Here is a 20782-nt window from a genome sequence, read left to right on the forward strand (position 1 = left end):
CCAAGTAAAGCCCGAAAAAACTATTTTTCCTAAATGCTATGTCTGATTAAGCCATACTATTAAATGACAGCTGAACTTTAACATTAATATGATATTATTTAAATAACTGCATGATTTTTTTTTACACTAAAATGATGAATGATTTTTGGACAGCTCAATTGACATAAAGCAAGAAACCCCTTTAATGAGATTTGACAAAATGGAGACATATGCAGAATATTCGTTACAGCTCATGTCGCAGAGCCCTTCCTGGGGAGACTTGGGTTTGGTTGTGTCTTTTCTTTCGTTCATTTTTTTTATAGTTTATTTTGATTGTCTACAGGCACTGAACCATCCCTTTCAATTGCCACTTCCTTTCTCCATGGATTTTGAATTTAGCTTGTGTCATTTACATATTACTCTTAATCAGAGAATTTTATATGTAACAGTTTGGAGTTGGAATTGTAAGAAATCTGTGGAATGAAGGCATAAGGTTCAGTCATTTTAACCTTTGCCAACTGGGTATACAAGGAACCAACAAAGATATTTTTCTGAGGAGACTAAAGAACAACTTAGTAAATTCTGGGTTTGGTATTTTCCAAGCCAAGTGACAAATCAAAAACTCTGCTAAAACTTTCTCTTTTTCTTTTCTTTTTTTTTTTAAAATAAGAAAATTGCATTAAGCAAATATGCAACATAAAAGCCCATGGCAAGGGTAATCTCATACTGACGACTTCTGAGGATGCTCTAAACTCCTTTAAAACTGTGTTTTCATAGCACCTGACACCACCTACTAGAGAGATGCATTTCCTCTTCAGGAAGCTGAATATATACAGAACTATGGACATCACAGAGAAGCTCAGGTGCTGTTTCACTCGCTAAAGAACACATATCCAGAGATGCCACTAATTCAAAAAATCTGTCTGGGAAGGTACCAATGTAAATTTAAGGTGGGTAGTAATCACTGGATAACTCCCTCCTTGCAGTCCCACACAGATTTTTAGGATGTTGTGAATTTTTCCTTTCCGTTTCACCTCACTTTAATCCCAGGGACAATTTTCGTAACATCGAAAACATGGAAGAAACATGCTAAACCCACAAGGTTTGACAATGTGTCTGCCCCGTCTATTCAGACAGAATTTATCTTCTTAACCTTTTCTCTGTGTGTAAATTTACGCTGCCCCAAAACATTTACAAACTTTCTCACATAAAATCTAACAGGTAAAAAACCCCTGAAAACACAGAAATCACTCAAGAATAAGGAACACAGGAAATCATCACTAAAAAGCTTAATTTTAGAACACACACACAGAAAAAAAACCCCAAATACAAAGAAACAAAGATGAGAAATGATTGAGCAAGGGGTAATCCCTCAGGCTACAGAAAACTCTTTCTGTAGCTGTGATAAAGTCTTCTACCTAATCACACCTGCTTCATTATCAGCATTTATTTGAAGACATTCTACATAGCAGCCTGTGCAAAAAAAATCAGGTACATCAGCAAAATGCTGAGGTTGAATTAAAGCTAAAAATAAAGGCATGGAGGTACAGAGTCAAAATAGAAAGAGCAGAAGTGTCCCTACCTTGGCCTTACCTTCGCAACATTCCCGTCAAAATCCTGGAACTCTTCCCCAGGTTTGCATCTGTTTCTCTAAGCTGAGGAGAAAAGAGTCCCATTAAAGGCAAAAGGCACACGTACTCCATTCTGTACAAAGGACAGATATTTCTACTGTCATTTGAGTGAATCAACTTCAGGTTTAGCCCACAACAAACTGACATGTAAGAAAGCCACCAAAGCTCTGAAATTTAAAAATGTTTTGTCTGGTTTTCACTTACATAAAGATGAAACCAACAGAAGATAAGACATTGAGGCAACAAAGATGAACCAGGATAAAGAGCAAAAGCTTTACAAATAAAGGGTTGCAGGCTGAAGCTATATAAATTGGTATCCATAATTCCCATTGATGTATGTATGTTTATTGGTTATGTACATTAGTGAGGGCATCAAGGGATGAAGGCAGCCATGTGCTGTGTTCCTGATGCTTTAGGAAATGAAAAACAGACATATCTTTCTTCCACTGTTTTTCAAAGATAGTAGTTTAAAGAAAAAGCAGTAATACAGAACAGTGTTCTTTTACCAATTCCATGTAAAAGAAATATGCCTATACTGTCTCTTAAACACAAAACTTGTACTGACCTTACAGCAGCCACCACTGGGATGGATGCCCAAATACTTTGTGAACAGTGTATAGTATGTACATAAGTCACAGCTGTACAATATATATTTTTGCATGTAAGGATCACTCAGTCACTGAAAGTAAAATTTTTAGTAGTATATTAGGACACAGGAAACCTACATTTACAGCTAAACTTAATTACCTGATTTGTTCTACAGCTCTCAAAAAACTTGCAAAATCAGTAAAAGCACAAATGAATAAAAAAAAAAATTGGGGAGATGAAAATTTATGAAGCAAATGAACTTCATATTAAAAAAGAGCAACTGCTTCTATTGTTCTTTAAAAGGGATTTAAACCTTCTTTCTATTTTTGTGTTTATTAGTCCCCCACAAAACGATGTCTAGAAATGAAGAAGTGTATAGGAAGAAGAGAGTTACAACCCTACTGCCTCTTTTGCTACTCATAGCTGAAGGAGAGACTTCTTTGGACTTTTTGGCACTCTTGGAGCCAGTGGAACATCAAAATCTACTGTAAATGATGATGTAATGACTGTCAGTTATGAAATAGCAGGCACCACTGTTTCTAGTGCCCTGAAACACAGCTGTGTGTACATACATAAAAACATTCTTCTCCTTCTGAAAGCCGAATATTTACCTCTTCATTATCAAATCAGATTGAAAGGATTACCTGACTCATTGACTTCTTACTAAAGAACTTTGTTGTAGAAGACAAAATGCATCCTCTGTTATAAAACCATCAAAACAGTAACACTGCCAAGAAAAGCGGCAGTCTTCCAATAACAAATCACCTTCACCATAAAAAACCTCTATTATATCTTGAATATATGCATAGCAGCGATATTAAAATCAGTTTCTATTCTGGAACCCAATACTGTAAATATTTGCTACCAGATTTAATGTTTGTTACTGAAATCAGTAGTTGCAATCAATGACACTTAACCTTTCTGCATAAATTTCCTCCTTGGTCCTGTAAAAGGTATTAAGGACTGGATACCACCATCCAAGACTTGCTCTTAGCAATATCATATTCAGTAGGACGGCTTACACTGACTCAGATCTCTGTAATTATGTGCCATGATGGAACAAAGATGAGCATTACATTCCAAGGAGGCCATTCCCTCATTTTTTCCTGATTCATCTAGACAATTCAAGCTCCAGAAAAGCAGTTTAGCCCAGTTTGACACAAGTAACGGAGGAAAAAACGTCACAGTAATTTTTAAAAGGCTCATTAAAAAGCCAAGTTCTTATCTATGCTAGAAGGGAATCTGAAGTACAAATGTATGCTTTACGTTGGTCTTTTATTATTCATAAAGATGCATTTAACACTTGGGGCTTCTCCTCCCTTTTCACAGAAAAGTAGCGCTCTCCTTTTTACCATTATATGTTTGATCCTAACTTTCCTCTCTTGCTGCAGGATTCTACCTGACAGCTAGAATCAGTCCTGATAGTTAGGAAGGGGAAGCTGAATCTTAGAGGTCTGACAAACTCCTCTAAGCAAGACGACCTCATATTTTTATGGTAATAAAAAAACCCACAAAATAAGCAAAAGAAATGTTAAAAAAGAAACAAACACGTACACACAGAGTTGGAAGATCTCTAGCTACCTCCCAAGAGAACACTAAAAAACCCACCTTTTTTTCCTGCATTGGCAGAAAAAACAACACAAAGAGTTTCAAACTGTAAGTTTGTTTTTGTTTAAAACTGCAGTATCTGATGGTAGTTCTTCAATCACTTCTTTAGCAATACCAGTGCACTGCAGAAGCCAAAGAACTGGTGGCATGGCAAACCTGTTAAATGGCATATGATGGCACTTCCTTGTTTCACAGAACTGCTGTAGTGAAAACATTTTGAAAGATGCTTTGATATTAGCAATGGCAAATCTACACGGTGTTTAAGAAAGCTTTAAAAAAATAATATTAAGAATGAGAAAGGAAGGAAGATGAACAAGATGCTGATGTTGATATCTTGTCTGCCTTAGACACATTTTAATTTGAGGTTTTCCTAAAAAATGTTGCACCTTTTAGAGTCCTTTATACTCTACTTAGCCTATTTGACTTGCAGCAGATCTTTTATTCCTTCTCTTTGGCTTTAAAAAAAAAGTAGTTTAGAGAATTCCTCTTCACAACTATCATTACACATGTATTTTGCACTGCACATGATCTTCATTTATTTGAAATGATACTAGCTACGTCTTGTATATTTCTTCATTGAAATGTTTTACTCTACAGACAGGAAAACTCATTTATGTAAATTTAACCAAACTATAGAGACACTAACTCATTTAAATTTTGCTCATAAGAAAATCTTCCTAATTTTCACAACAATGAACTGCTAAGAGCTGACCATCATACTCAAGCTGACATTTAACTTTCAGAAGACAAGTCTGTTCCCTGGTTGATTCGATAATAACTCGGTGTATTCAGTGTAAAGCTACTATGCATTGACAGAGTACCCTCTGTCCTGGTCTTTAAAAAATCTCCAGAGAATGGAAAACTTGCCAAGTTATCCAAGATCATCCCTGACTGTACCTCTGACTATAATGACAGCTGGGACAGCACTCATGTGGCTCTACTGGAGAACTCTTCTGAATTCCCTAAACAAAATATTTTAGGTGGTATGTGATAAAAACTTGGAATTTGAGATCTTCCATTTGTGACAAGAGGTCTTTCACTGAACTGTGATGGGATACACTTTCCTAGAATACCCTTATTTTTAATCTTGCTCCTTGCAGCTTACAGATTTTGCCATCAAAGAAATTTGCTCTTCAGGTGGAAAGCACAGAAAAGGAAAAGTTATGCTATGAACCACGTGTACACAGAGTCACCAGAACTATCCTCCCGCTTTCTCTTTCCTGAGGATTTTTAGGATCAGCAGAAAGGGATACATGTTATTCATCTCTGTTGCCTAGGTTTTACTTGTCCAGCTAGAAACAGCAAAGCGTCTCAGATTCAGCAGTCACTAGGGATGTGAGGAGTGGAGGTGAAATAAGATACAAAATTGCCTGAACAACACCTGGTAAATGCCCACAATCCTTAGTTACATTTAATGATTTAGTTATATTTAATGTTTTAAAGTAGCTAATGCCCAGGATGTCAGAAAGTAACTGGTACAGCTGACAGAAAATGCCTCATTAAAGCCATCATAGGAGGCTTTACCAGTCAAAGCTATCCAGGTGAAGAAACTCCCTGGGACAGATAAAGAAGTTTTCTTCAGCCGCAACGGTCAGCTAGTGGCCTGTAGGAGGACACTCAGGAAAGTATCTGACCGATGCGTCATGGGCAGAAAGTCACAGCTGCCGTCACTCCTGGTTCTGCAAGCAGAAATCAGAGCCAGGGAGGCAAATTTCAGAGAAGTTGTATGCATTGGATGGGATGGGCTCCTGAGCATCTTCAATAACGCTACAGAGTAGAGTTGACCCCTGTGGAGGCAACAGAAGCCAAAACTGACATAGTTATGTTATCTTGACGGCAGTGACAGAGCAGCAGTGTAAGAAACTGCTACCTGTTCGTTCACACAGAATTGCCTAAGGAGGCAACTGTTAGCATTTGCAGCTACAAGGTTGATCAATTATTAGAAGCTAAATTACAATACTGAACTTTGTTTCATAGAAAGTTCAAGACATCATTGCAATGGACACTATAACAAATCCTTCAAAGGACAGAAAGCTGACTTATCTGTGATGTTAGTGACAGAAATCTTGCTTCCAACAGCGGGTTTAGTGACTTCAGTGTGACTCCCTGCAGGAGAGGCTTTGCAGGATTGGGCCCATATAAGACACTTTCTAAGTGCTTTGCTGCAGATGGTGATTACATCTCATGGTAGCAGTTGATTTACATGAAACTAACCAATATGCTGGATTATTTTTGCATGCACACAGAACTTGCCCAAAGCATATAAAATCAGCAATTACTTATTATCAAACTTACCCTTTCCCGAGCACGCTGGATCTTCTCTCTGTCATGGCTGAGGTTTTCCAGCATCTCCTGTCCAATCTGCTCTGCATTAAAAAATCAAAATGTAGATCATGAAAGATATAGCTTGCGACTGTAAGGCCTCAAACTGCCAGGCTAGATTGTAACAACGGCATTTAATACATGTGGTAGCCTAATCACTCCTCCTAACTGCAAAGAGGAAGACATCATTATACTAAATTTTAAGTTTTTCAAGCAACGTAAAACTGAAGAAGTAACAACCAAACCAGAAGCTGTCCCCCTGCAATCTCTCGAGGTTGTCTAGGCCCTCACCTGAGGTGACCTTTGGTCTGCGAAGCAAAGGCACGAAGGCTTTCAGACTTGCTCTAAGTGCTGGGTATTCGTACTTCCCACACGTTCCTTAAGGCCACTCCTTGTCACAGAAGGGAAGTCAGGAAGCCTATGCTAAAACACCAGCCATCCTTATGATGAGATCTCTCTAAAGACACTGAGAAGTCATATTAGAAGAAAACCACTCTCTGTGCCTCTCAGCAGTTACCACTGATGCTCCTATGAAAGCTATTTCAGGCTAAGGCCAGTTACTGGGGACTGTTTTGCTCCATCATGGACTATTTCTGGCAAGCTTAGAGATATGCCGTAATGGATCTCCTGATGGTTTTAATAGCAGACATATATATTAATCTATTGTCATCACCGTTTGTTGACGCAGGGGTTGTTTGCATCCGCAGCTTGTGCTGAAACAAACGTTGCAAAATTGTAGTGGAGAGGCCTCAAGATACGGTACAAAGACAACACAAGACACCAAAACTTTACTCTTCAAACAGCTTCAGTCAAATGCTCCTCTAACACTGAAATATTAGCAGCAAGTATAGAGAAGAGATTTTAATCTTCAAAGCCCTATAGAAACATTAAGAAACCCCAAAGGAGAAAAATATTTCCCCGAAGGAGAAAAATAAGTTAAATCATTCCCATTTTACAGATGGGGAAACAGACACAAGGAGCTGAAGCAGCTGTAGCTTGCCTCAGGACACACAGCACGTGTGAGACAACCAGCATTTCTGTGCACATTCATTCTGGCTGCTTAGCTAGCTTGCCAGAGATATGCACAAAACCAGAGTAAAACTACGAAAACATGAGGGTTTTTTTCATAAACAACAAAAATCGTGCCTTGCTTTTGTTCTGGTGAATGAGTGGGATCTTAAAATGTCATTATTTGAGAAGTCTCAAGAAAATGAATCATTAAAAATTCACCAGTATGTTAGTAGAGAAAACATGACTATTCTTATTTTTTTTAATAGATAAAGTTCATTCTCAGGAAACAATCTAAAGTAGAATCTCCTCAAACTTTGAAAATTTGAGACAAGCAATTTTTTTTCTAAATCCATTTAACACAATGCAGACACTCTGCCAGATAAAGTCTAAGGAAATTCATTACATATATATTTCTCTATCTATTGCCAAGTACAGTACAAGTAAGATAAATATTTCCTCAGATATCTGACCACAAATTGACATCCTCATTATGCTATCTTGTCCCTCTTGGCTTGCTGCTCTTTACTTTTAGCTGTATATACAATGCCTCCCAAAGGTGAAATGTGGTAAGATATGTGGTTATTGAGTTAAAAAAGCTGTACGGTGCAGTACAGCTATACAAATGGTAGCCTAAGAAAGCAATTCAAGAGAGCTTTGCCTATGTTTGCATGTCAAAGGACTTACTGGATGAAACTATACTGAGCTTATTCCTCATCAAAGCACTCAAAATACTGTAATAGACAGATACATGCATTCAATGTAATCTGGGGGAGAAAAAAACAAAGCAAAATCCCTTAAAAATAGAGAGGAAAAAAATCAACAAATTACTAACCAAGTGGCATGAGGTGAAATGATAACAAGTATTTATTGCTAAAAATTATACGTATGTTTGCACAGACATAAAGGAGTGCGAGGAACAGATTTTCCTTCAAAGGAATAACTATAAAGTAAATGGCTAAAATGGCCTGGTATTTCATAAACAAAGCTCAAAAATATCTTTATAGGAAACAGCTCTATTTTTATTACACCAATTTTAAGCAAGTTACTGTGGGGTTTTTTTCATCTTCTTCCTGTCACTGGCAAGTTCACACTCTTAGCTTTTTATAATGATTGAGTTTATTTTCCAACCATCAATGTGACAGCAGCATCAACTGTAAGTGAGGGTAAAACACCGTCACTTTGACGAATAGTGTATTTTCCTCTCATTGTCGATGACTGAAGACATCAATAAATAAGGAAGGAGAGCATGTCAGCCAGAATATCACAGAATGAATTGTTGATATGACACTTAGGGATTAAACCTTCAGCCATGAAGTTCAACCTAGCAGAGGGGTCTGAGAACTGAGATAGTTGCGTTTCTTCCCAGCAGCCTCTATAGATAAATAATTGGACGGATCATCAATTTTACAGGAGCAGCTTTACTCTACATGCACTTTAGTTGATGATCTTTGGCCTTTTTTGGGCTAAAATAACAACATAAGTTGAACAAAGAGACATAACGGAGGTAACATAATCTCACAATAAGTTTGCAAACATAAATTGACACCTTTATCCACAGATCCTCTTCATATACTCGTTCTACTCAGAAAATTCACTGATGACAGTGAAACTTGATTTTTAGCTGGAAGGTCAAGACAGTCAAACAAAAATATTAATAAATAAAGAAAAACCAGACTTATAAATGATATGAAGACATGTCTCCTCACTTGGTTTGCAACTGAAGGTGCCCAGGACTGGAAAAAAGTAACGTTAGCCCACAGTACAGCTAATTACAAGCTTGATATCATTGCTATGTGCTTGCTATAATTTTTCAAGTTTCCCCATGACTCTGATGTTTTCCTGCCAGTTAAAACCTTCATCTATGTGGCAGATTCATGCTTTTAGTGCAACAGTGCTGTATAGATCTTTCCAGACTACTTATAATGCAAATCATTGACGATGCTACTACAGTTATGTGAAAAGGTCAGGGTTCCAAGATATACAGTAGCGCAGATGCATGAATTAAGACCAATACACAAACTGAAGGGTGTTGCATGTTACCAGTAATGGTGTTATTTCCACAGAATCTTAACAACGTCAATTATTTGGGAATTATCCCATCCTTTTAGTCGGTATGTACAGACAATGTTTAGTACAGTGCTGTCCCAAGTCCTACAAAAGTCTGTGTGGTGCTGCCCTTTCTAACCAAAATTCCCAAAGAGATGCATAAAATTATGTTCTAAAATTACAGCTAAACTATGAGAAGCAGAAGGGTGAATGCATTTACATCATTATTATCTATGTACTGACAGAGGGCAGGAACATTCAATATAGCAATTATCTCAGTCTTAAACAATGCTGTGATGAACAGAAAAAAAAATTCTGAAAAAGTACATAACTTAATATTAACAAGCATCAGCCTTAAAGGGTGAATGCTAAAATTCACAGCTCTAAATGTATTCTGCCTTAAAGGTGTTTGAACAAGGTATGGAAAATCAGCCTCTTCAGTGCTGAACACTTTAATAATGCTATATTGTGGGTCCAACACAAATGGTGCCTGGTTCTATGAGACTGTGTTATACAAAAAAACCCCACAAACATTTCTTATCCTCAAACACCAAAACTAATTAGAAGAATGAAAATACTTTTCCCAACTGAAGAAAAAAAACCCAAACCCAAAATGCAAACTCAACTTCCCCCTTCATGTGTGCAAAAATTGACACATGGTTTTCAACTTTTATATTGAGATAAACCCAAAAGGCAATGATCACTTCTAGCGATGCTTTACACTCCTGAATATGCCCTTACTTCGGAATTTGCCTGTAACCTACATGCAGTATTTTTTTATACATACAAATCATAATTATTTAATACATGTTTCTCAAAGCTTGATTTCTAATACCTACACACATATCAAGGACGCAAAATAAGTTGTGCTTGACTGGTTTTTCTTTTCCTTTTTTTGCCTCCAGCCATTTAAGTATTTATTTACTTTATCAGCTAAACTGATTCTGAAAGAGCTTTTTCTAATCACTCAAGTCAATAATACTTTTTTCCTTAAGAATGACTAATATATTTACTCAAGAGACAGGAATGATATGGAACAAGCCTCTCCAGGCTTCTGGATAAACAAACATGCATTTTTATGAATTTTGAAGACAGAGTCCCCATTTTTCTTTTCATATGAAAAATAAAATAATTCAAAATAGTTTATACAGAACTTTTCCTCTTAAAGTGTCCCCTCTGTGTGTGTGTGTGTGTGTGTGTGTATACACATACATATATAAAAATACGTTTCATAAGAGGCAGCAGATATCTTGATATGGTTTCAAATGTAAGAAAAGCTTGAAAACAACGACATCATGGAGAGGACACCTGGAAGTATGATTTGCCCAATCTCATCATACGTACAATGCATGCATCTGAGCTACGTCATTAGAGGTGGGAAAAGACAAACTAATTTACACTGGGAAAAGCAGAAGATCATGTTAAAAATCAAGATGGCTGTTCTACAGAATCATGAAATAAACTCAAAAAACCACTGTGTGTTGTGAGAGAAGGAATCAGAGTAGGAATAGAGAACACTTCCACCCCGAGATCCTCAGCCTTGCCTAGTGAATAACACCATTTGGGGAGTGCAATTCTGTGTTGTCTTTGCACAGAGACATTGCATGCTCTGAAGATGTAGCAAAAGCTTATGGAAGATTGTTGGAGAAGAACTACGCTGACACAGGCAGAAACTCAGTAAAAATATTCAAGGCTGGGACACTTTTTTTCCAAAAGCTACTCAGTTTTGGACAGGTTAAAAGTGTAGATTTTAGGAGACTAAGAGAGATAAATCAGCAACAGCAGTTTCTGGAAAAAAATGCTAGAAAGTGTTAAATGCTAGCTGTTCAGAGGTGACAGCAAGCAGATTTACAAACGTGGAAAATATATGTTGCAGGAGTTAGAAGAATTCAGGGCTGAGTCAAATGCTTTATGCTTCTGACAGCAGAAAGTTAATAAAGAAAGTGATGACATCTTTAAGTGTAGGGACACAGGTAAAAGTCCTATAAATTTACAGGTTCACAGTTGATATATATTTACATTGAACAGCCAATATAATTAGAGACAGAAGGATTTAGATAGGATTTAGATCATTAAAGTTATTAAACGACAAGTACAGGTTAATACAGATAAATGGAGGATAATATAATGGCTATAAGCTAATGGAGACACAATTTGTAGAGCATTAACAGAACAGTGAAACATGAGAATTGGTGCTCAAATGCCTCAAGAATCTGCCACAGAGAAGTTAATCTGCATGCTGTTAAGTGGTCACTTAACACAATAAAATAAAAATTAGCTACATGCTATAGGGACTAGTTGGCCTCTTTAGCAGAAGCGAATGCCATACCAGTAGAAAGAGTACTGACAGTCAACAGCATACACTGAGGACATCAACACTTCCAGAGCTGTCAGAAGTTCAGTTGCAAGAGAGGATAAAAGAAGTTGCCCAGTCTACTGTGAGAGCAAAAGACACCTAAAAATACATCCCAATCCTCCGAAATCCAATAATACTTAAATACCAAGATGTCCACCAAACTTAAAATACAAACATCTTTCAAATGGAAAAGGTCCTTATAAGCTATAATGGATGTTCATGATATTATTTTCATTGGCCAACAGCAAAAGGGGTCCATTGATCCCGGGGTCAGGGAAACCAGAAAGAAAAACACCCAGAACACCTAATCAGAATTCAGGCTTTGTGCTTTGTTCAAAATAAGGAAGAAAAGATATTTGAGGAAGATGCCACATGTCTTTAAGAACAAACTGGGAGCATTTCATAACCAACACCTCCCATGGTCCAGGCCTACTCTGTCCTTCCCCAGGCAAAAATAAGGCAGTTGAATGAGAAGAAAATAGGAAAAAGAAAGGAGAAAGAAGATATATGACAGACCTAGTAACTTCACCTCCAGTAGCCTTTTCTTTTTCTAAGGTTTCATACCTTTTCTGAAATCCTAACTTACATCAATCTGCTGGTATAAAACTACTCATTTCTCACTAACTGATGTATTTTTTTCTGTCTACTCCCATCACCCATCTAGCTGAGCTCCCTTACTAACGTCCTCAGAGCAACATTCACAGGAGGTGGCAGACTTTGATTCTCCTGAGCGCTTGTCTACATTGAAGTCCAGCCATTGTTCTAGCCACGCGCCAGCTCGGCAATGCTCATCTGCTCCAAGTTCCTCCCTTTGCATCTTCTTCCCCCCCCTTCCTTCAAATAAGTTCTAAGGCAAAAGAAATCCTTGGTTAGTGCATCAATAACTAAACAGCTTGCTACCCCCATTTCAATCACGTAAGTTTAGTTGGGAACCAACCCTCAGTATCTTCTTTTCCTACTACTTTAAGTGCTGTCAGGACAGACGAAGTCCCTGCTCGCTCTCAGCTCGGTGCAGGGAATGGATGCTGCTTCATTACAGTACTGCCAATCTTGAACTTTTCTGAAAGCGATTTAGCAGGGGAGAGTATCAACAATCCTGATTGCATCTAAATTAAGTTGCAGAAACATATCCTCTAAAACTTGAGCCACAAACCATCACTTAATTAAACCTATGACTCCAAACAGCATTGAGATGACACAACAGTGATCTTTGGTTCGTCTAACTAAGGCTGGAGGCATAGTCATAATTTAATCAAAACCGCTCCGCCATCTACCAAGTTTGCTATAAACTCAAAGCAGTGTAAATAATTACTTTGGACCCTGCAGTACTGGTTATTTCAAAGACTTATAATGTGTAGGCAGAGAGTTGGCAACTTAGGCTCCTGCATTCAGCAGCTCGAGGCTCGTAAAGTTGGCCCTACCTCTATAGCTGATTTATTCTTAAAGCAATAAATGCACTTCAAGACACAGAGTGGAGCACAAAATAGATGAGACGGACTATCAGCCAACCAGCAAACAGCAAACATAGTTACATTAGGTTTTCAAAAGAGAAGAAAACATTTTGAAATGTTGAAATATGTTTTAAAATTGAAGTGTGGAGCAAGAGATTCTTTTCAAACTTATTTAACTATACAAAACTGCAGCATATGACATTTAAACAGTACAAAGACGAAGAACAAAGTCTGCTAGTTATATCCGTAAGCACTGGAACAATTTCTTTTTTTTTAAACTGATTCTTCATGACCCATTTACGTAGCTAAAACTTATCAATAGGAAAAAGGTTCTTTGCAGTACCTCAGCTTCAGGATCTCAGAAAATCTGTAAGAAGAGAATATCCTTTGACTGTTTCAATCTGAGAAATTGCTCCTTGAAGCAAAAAGCAGTGTCAACAAATGAAAACAAAGCCAGAGCCAAATAAAATGACATCTGGGTTTGTTCAGGTTTCCCCCAACATCCTGATGCACCAGGTTTATCCTGAATCCACAGGCCGATTAGAAAGTCAGGAAAGCTGGCAACACAAGCAAAAAGTCTATGCTTCTTTGATCTTTAATACTTCCATGGAGCTAAAAAGTGTTTTAACCTTTCTTGCAGTGTTCAGCAATTCATTTTAAACGTGAATGGAACTATCTCCTGCTGTATTCACATTCATATTTAAACAACAAAACCCAGAAATAAAATAGTGTCCAGACATTAAAAAAATAAAACAAACTTAGAGGATGATTAATAAATAATGCTTAAAATCATTGACCAAAAAGTGTAGCAGTCTGTGCAAAAATAAAGCATTCTGCAAACAGTGTGTGTGTGTGTATATATATATATATATATATATAAAAACTTTCTTAAACATTGAAAAGCCCACAAAGCAGGTGAACAGCTCAGCAACCTCGAAGCTGGCTTCAGTGCAACTCATTCTTTGAATACGAATTAGCAATGGGTAATCGCAGCATATTTATGAGGCCTTTTGCCTGGTCCTTTTCTCCAGTGAATGCTGTATTATTCATTGCGTGTGCCCTGACCCCAGTGCGCTCCTGTTCTGACAAATCATACTTGATTAAGACAAATCTTTATTAGTTAGCTAGTCAACTTCCCCATTTATCATTTGCAAATCCCATTCTCCTTTTCGGGTACAGTAAAAGTAACTGAAACCATTTTTTCTCCATATAAAATGAAATGCTCGTTACAGACAGTAAGTGCAAACAGAGGCCTAGAAGTCAGTAATAGATGATAAAACAAAGGTTTAACAGGCATAAATTACAAATGTGGCAAAACTCTAACACAATAGCGTACTTTAGATAGGCTGAGGAAACATTAATTAGCTCATCCTTTCAACGTTTCCCATTTTTTCACCAACTACATCTGTCAAAATCTAAATGCCATATAAAAGAACTGTATTGCAAAGTTGGAGGCTGAAAGTACTGAGGTTTAAAAACTAATAATATAGAGAAGGCTGAGGAAAGTTAATGTTCAAGGTTTCTCCAAAAACCAAAAAAATCTTTTAAAAGTTTATCTATAAAAGGAGGGAAAATGAATCAAAAATTATTCATGAAACTTCAGTTTCCCTTGAAAATGTAGTATCTCTCCAAAGAGGTGGCAATCTGGAGAGAAAAAACCCCCTTGAAGACAATGTTCGTTTATTCAGTGGGTAATTTACAACTAGAAAACCATGTGATGTCTAATGCACACCAGTTTTGTCACGATAGTGGTTTCACCTGCAGAGAAGGATGTTTCTTCTCTCAGGACTCTGGAGATCTGAAGCAACTACTTGGGGATGGAGGGACAAGGAGCAGAGGGAAGGGACAGTCCATAGCTTATTGGGCTGCCTCTGGTTCCAGTTCCAGCTCTGCCCCAGAATTTTATTCTGGCCTCTGGAGGGATCTCTAGGAAATGCTCACTTAGCTGTATTTTTGTTTGGTGATAAAGTTTAGTAGTTTGCATATTTTATTACATTTTGAATCTTGGTTTGATACATAATGATACTTATACCCACCAATGAGAATCTGTGTTCATTTGAAATATACAGTATTTTAAAAGCCTGCACCTAAAGGGCAAAACATCAGCATAAAGCCATCTCCATGCTGCTTACACAGCACACTTCTTATGGACTCCTGTCTTCCTCCACTTATATCCTCCCATCTCAAGCCATTTTTCCTTTGTTTATATTTTTACTTTTACCCTGCAGGACCAATGCAGCTACGGATTCTGCTCCTTTTTCACACACATGAGCTAAGTGCTAGTTATTTCCATCTGCAATGTTGCCTTCGATTACACACAGAGTAATGCTGAGAAAACCACTACCTCAATAAACCCACAGCAAGGGTACAGAGGGAACAATGAAAAATACCCAATGGTCTGGCAAATCACTGTTATCAGGAGGTACACAAGAAGGAAAGAATCCAGACTGATTTTAAAACCCAGGCTGAGTTTGCAGGACTATGTATATTTAACCCCCCCCCCCCCCCAACTAAAAACCTCTCTGCTCTTGTACTCGTCAAACAAAGATATTTCTTCTGGAAATTGCTGAGGTGGAAATAAAGGCTTTCCCATAATAGATTTTTTTTACAGCACTCTTCAGAGCAGAATCATATTTTAAGGATCAAGTTAAGCTCTTCAGATGGTGTTTAAGAGGTAGACTTACATGGGGCCTTTACATGATTTGTTTCTAAGGCATCTCTGCAAGGAAAAATTGTTGCAAAACCTGATTTTTCAGTGTCTAAGAAGACAAGTGTGATTTCTCCTGATGGAGGAACTCAGCAACACTTATCGATGCTTTTGGCATCTCTACGTTAGACTACCGCTATATGGTTTAACTGGGGGCAAACCTGGAGATTTCTGAAAACAAACGGCTCCGGAACAGAGCAGCTTATTGCATGGGGCAGCAGTTTTTGCTTGGATTCTCCCAGAGCAGCTGCCTGCAGCGCTCCAAGCGCCATCCCAGCTACTGGACATGGTCTTTGAGTCCCTGACGATTTGGGTCAGGGTTACCAGAGAGACCGCTTCTCTCTGTTGGGTGTTACTTGAATTACAGTCAGCAGAGATACGTGGGCTGGAGGTGCCACGGGGAAGCGCTGGCAGCTGAACAGTCTCTGGGAGGATGTCCTAGGTTTGGATGACATCTCCCCTCTCGCCTGGTCTGCCAGCCCTCAGACACGTTAGCGTGCAGGACATGCTGCCAAAGACATCAGGTGGTCTGCTGTGGGATGTAATTAACAATTTCATAGGACTTGCTGGCAGGCCACTGTTAACATTGATTTGTGTGAATGTTCTGTATGCTGCAGACAGAACAAATTAAGTACATTTTTCTTTGCTGTAGCTTATTTCTACATTTATAGAGGACTAACACGAGCAAAACAGTATGCCCAGTAGCCTCTAGCCCGACACAGTAAAGAGACAAGTATCTGGATTTTCTGTCATGCTCAAAGATCAAGAAGACGGGGGGCAAGGTCAGATCTGGGAAAGGACCCCGGACTGCTGGGTTCTGTATTTGAAATGAAAGGCATGCCACCTATGGGCAGGTACCATCCAGCCGACCAGCCTCATTGATGTTACATACTTGTGCCCACGGCCATTTTCACATTTTATTTCTGTTTTGGATGCCAGTAAAAAAATAAATAAATTGATCGTGCTGAAATTTCTTCAAGCAGTCTTTAATGTTGCAAGATAGGGATTTGAGAGAATGCAATTTATTACTGGCTCAGCCACTACTGTACACCTGGTAAATATTCGTGCTTGTTTCCCTGTTTCTAAAATGAGTGTGAAGGAATCCACATTGGCAGAACACAGTATGTATCATTAAAAGGACTGTATTCCTATGGAAGTCATTTAAATACTGCACTTAGCTTCTTATATATTCATTTGCATTAAAACTACTAGTTTGAATATAATTCTAATTGAAAAAAACAACATTAGAAGTTATTTTTAAAATTAAATCTGAAGTGGCACACCCTCCTCACCTACAGGACATTATATTTAATCTCATAAAGGATTTCCAGATTATTTGAGCACCAAAATATAATTATCCCATGATCTACTGAATTGGTAAATTATTGCAGTACGACATTTTAATGCAAATACCCAGTTTACAAACATAACTTTGCTAGAAATTCTCAAGAAGTGTTAAACCGATGTCAGTGTCTCAGTAATTTCGCAGTTTAAAAACAGTTAGAAATGTAATGACTACACTGCACTTGATTAAAGCATTTACAGCTCTAATCAAAAACTGACAGCAAGATCAAAGATGTTAACTTAAATCTCTCTTCTAATTATGTTTAAAATGCCACACCTCAGGCCTGTCTCTCCTCTTCTTTTTCAAACCAAATTCTGCTTAAGAAAGATCTAACACTTCTTAACAGTTCATTATCCAATAAAACTATTCAAAGCTTAAAAGCAATCTACACAATTAGTCAGGACCTCAGGGAGTCCACCGGTAGTCTTTATTACAGGGCTTCATATTAAAACACCTTAATTATATTTGTCAAATGGATTTCATTAAAACCCATCGTCACTTTAATTTTCATATTTTGACAGTGCTGGCATAGCATTATTACCACCTGCCAAGCTACGAACTACAACAAAATTATCAAATTCCTTCAAATACTAAGCAGTTTCTTTTTGTACCTGACCAATGATTTCCCTCTTTTCGGTGAATGCACCATAATTAAGAGGAATAATTAAAATTCCATATTCAAGCAGCAGACATGCAAGCTAAACGTACAGTGTATCCATTGCAGGTGTGTAAATAAGAACCTATATGGATACCTGGTTGCCAGGAGCACATAATACAAAGGTAGGACACATATACTGAAGTGCTTCTGAATAATAAAGCCAAGACATCAAACAGAATTCACTATTATTTAATCAAATGACAACTATGATGACTTGAAAGCAGAGGACATTTTAACTTCCACTCATTATACTGTCATTTCGACACAACAGATCTGGGGATTATGACCATATACTGTAACCAGTTTTATTTTAGATATAATCCATGGAGGTTCCACTTGACTTCAGACAATCACACTGAAGCATAATTAAAACAAAATTGTTCATCCTCTCCACAGACGGTCAGTACCATGACAAGGGCTTCTGATATTTATGATACCTTTCCAATGCAGAACATATCAATTGTTGTTTGTTTTTCTTTTAATGCCACAGCAATTAACGGCTTTAGATAATTACCAATAATATAAAAACTAGGTACCAGCATCTGTCATGCAACACGGTGTGGGCTGTTAACATCATGTGGGATGTAGAAATAAATAATTTCCTCTTTTTTGTTATCTGAAATACTGTATGGAAAACTGCAACAAAACAGCAATTTACCGTTATTGTGCTTATATTTACTGAGCTAAATTCAAGCCTGATTAACTCCATGTTCTTCAGTGAACATGTGTATAAGATGACTTTGGCCCACAACAGATAAAACAATGGCATGCAGATTGCAATGGGGAAAAGAACAGAGAATTTTCCTTTCTTTCATATAATCATAGCAAGAAATAAGAAATGAAGAGGTTTCTGCCATATGTCTAACACACTTCACTGCTTTGTACAAAGGTCTCAAGAGTAATGATCTCCGTGTGTTATGAATATTTTAAGACTTATTAAATGTTCTTGGATCATTGTGGGTAAAACTATTGGATTTTAAAGAACCACTTTAAATGACAATTAAATATTATTCCTACTTAAGGAAAAAGAAAAATTGAATAATTTTTTAATGTATTATCAAGGAGGAAAGCCGCAACCTCTTTCACAGCATATCACAAGTTTTAGCAAAGAAATTGCTGAAGACGTGCTGGGTTTATTTTATTTCTATTTTATTTATTTTTATTGCTTTAATTGCTTTTGAATTACAAAGAAATAAAACAGAGTACTTACAAGCAAGGAACTATGAGCTGATCACAGTTCTCGTTTGGTTTTTTGGCAAGTCACCTTATTTCTTTTATCCTATTTACTCTCTCCATAAAACAGGGGTAAATAATGTTTGTCCTAGAATTCCACTAAAACAAGCAAGTGCCCACATACTGCTTAGCTTCTGTTATCAGGACATCTTACAGCAAATAATCAGAATTTTTTGGCGCCTCCTATTAGACTTCAAACTATCACACCAACCTTGGGTGCACGTGGGGATTCCTCTTAGAAACCCACTGTCCCAGAGACGATGTAAGAGGTAAGTAGCGTTTTGAAAACAATCCCACTCCAAACCAGAGTGCTGGCTTGCTTCCACTGCTGTGGCGAGAGCCAGCTCCTCTGCTTAACACAAGGATGGAGGGACAGGGAAGCTTCCCAGATGAGGAGCTGGTGGGTGATGAGATCTCACATGTGTCTTCAACACCACTGGTCACGCTTTCCCTCTTGAAATCTCCTCCTCCCTTTGCACCCAGGATCCTGCCCTTTCTGCGAGGGCTGTGTAAGGCTCTGGTTTTGGTCCCTTCCTCCTCACAGATCTGCAGTTGATTTACGCCTGGAGAATCTCATGCACAAACTCAGCTACTATTTAATAAGTGACAGATTTCCCCTCTCTGCTACACTGCCATTTCCTCTCCCATTGCTTAGCCTTCTACTCAAATTCAACAGAACACAGCAGTTCCTTGTCCCCCCAACATGTCTCCACTCCCATTCTCATGACATGCAACACGATCATCTTCTTTCCCACCCAGCCTCAACATCTTTTTTTACTCAGTTCTTTTTTTTTCAGTCTTCATTTTTGGGCAAGCTGTCCGATTCCTTCTGCATGACATCGATAGGAAACAGACTGGTCCCATCCATTCATTCACCTTCCTAAAACTCTCTTCTAGGCTCTCACCCATTTTTTATATTATTACATCCATTTCTCTCGCCTCGACAAAAATCTATGTACCACTTACAGTAATGCAGAACACTGCTACAAACACCATTTTTTTAGCATCATACTGTTATTGTTTTTCTTTCTAGTCACGCCACTGCCTCTCCCCAGTTCAGCACATTAAACAATAGCTACATTTCTTCCATAGCCAATCCCTTCATGGTCTGACTTCTCCCATTTGCTATCAGCATATTAATTCCTTTCTCAGCCCAGATATCATTCACTTGTTAAATTTTTACTCAAGCATTTCTGCACTTTCTCCCATGTTCCCATGATTGAGAGGAGCTGAGCATAAACAACTCATCACCTCATCATGCTCCTGGAATCTCTGATCTGGCTTCTCTTGTCCATCGATACACCATGCAATCATAATTTCTTCTGAAGTCCATGGAAATCTCAGCCACCACCACGAACCTTTTTGTTAGATGAATTTCTAAATGTCTAGTCCCAGACTGGGTAAGTCATAGCACAAAATCTAGCAGGCACATGCGGGTATCATCCATGATGGAGGAGGAAGGTACTGTAGGAAACAAGTTACCACCACTTGTCTTCACTGTTGCAGTGCAGGTGTGACATAGGGATTTACAATGTACACTGCATTACTGTCAGATTTTACCTTCCTAAGCCAAACGCTATCCCCCACAAGCTATCAGCAAATAGAATGTAAATCCTGTTGTCATGAGTCAATAATTTATTAAATTCACACTATTACTAATAATTACAGAAAAAGTACCTGTTTTTCACTCTTGACAAACAGGAAGCCGGCTATGTTTCCCATTTCAGCTATGATACACAAGGAACAATTCAAAGCAATACTCGTCCCTGGCTGGCACGTATTCTTTAGCATTTGAAGTTTATTTGATACAAATGAGGGTCTACAGAACCCTGCTGACATGAAGTCAC

The 20782-nt window shown here is 37.9% G+C and overlaps 1 protein-coding gene across 3 annotated transcripts in view; it reads right to left on the reverse strand.

Moving 5' to 3' along the window:
• Positions 1-20782, reverse strand: part of VTI1A (vesicle transport through interaction with t-SNAREs 1A) — a 276166-nt gene that overhangs the window by 99891 nt on the left and 155493 nt on the right. For all 3 annotated transcript variants that reach the window (XM_010564734.1, XM_010564733.1, XM_010564735.1), the window contains 2 exons: positions 6102-6172; positions 1573-1634 (listed from right to left, as the gene is read on the reverse strand). In XM_010564734.1, the coding sequence (XP_010563036.1) occupies positions 1573-1634; positions 6102-6172 (133 nt within the window). The remainder of the gene's footprint in view (positions 1-1572; positions 1635-6101; positions 6173-20782) is intronic.

This window comes from Haliaeetus leucocephalus, unplaced genomic scaffold (assembly GCF_000737465.1).
Source record: "Haliaeetus leucocephalus isolate CR32 unplaced genomic scaffold, Haliaeetus_leucocephalus-4.0 Scaffold184, whole genome shotgun sequence".
Taxonomy (NCBI): Eukaryota; Metazoa; Chordata; class Aves; order Accipitriformes; family Accipitridae; genus Haliaeetus; species Haliaeetus leucocephalus.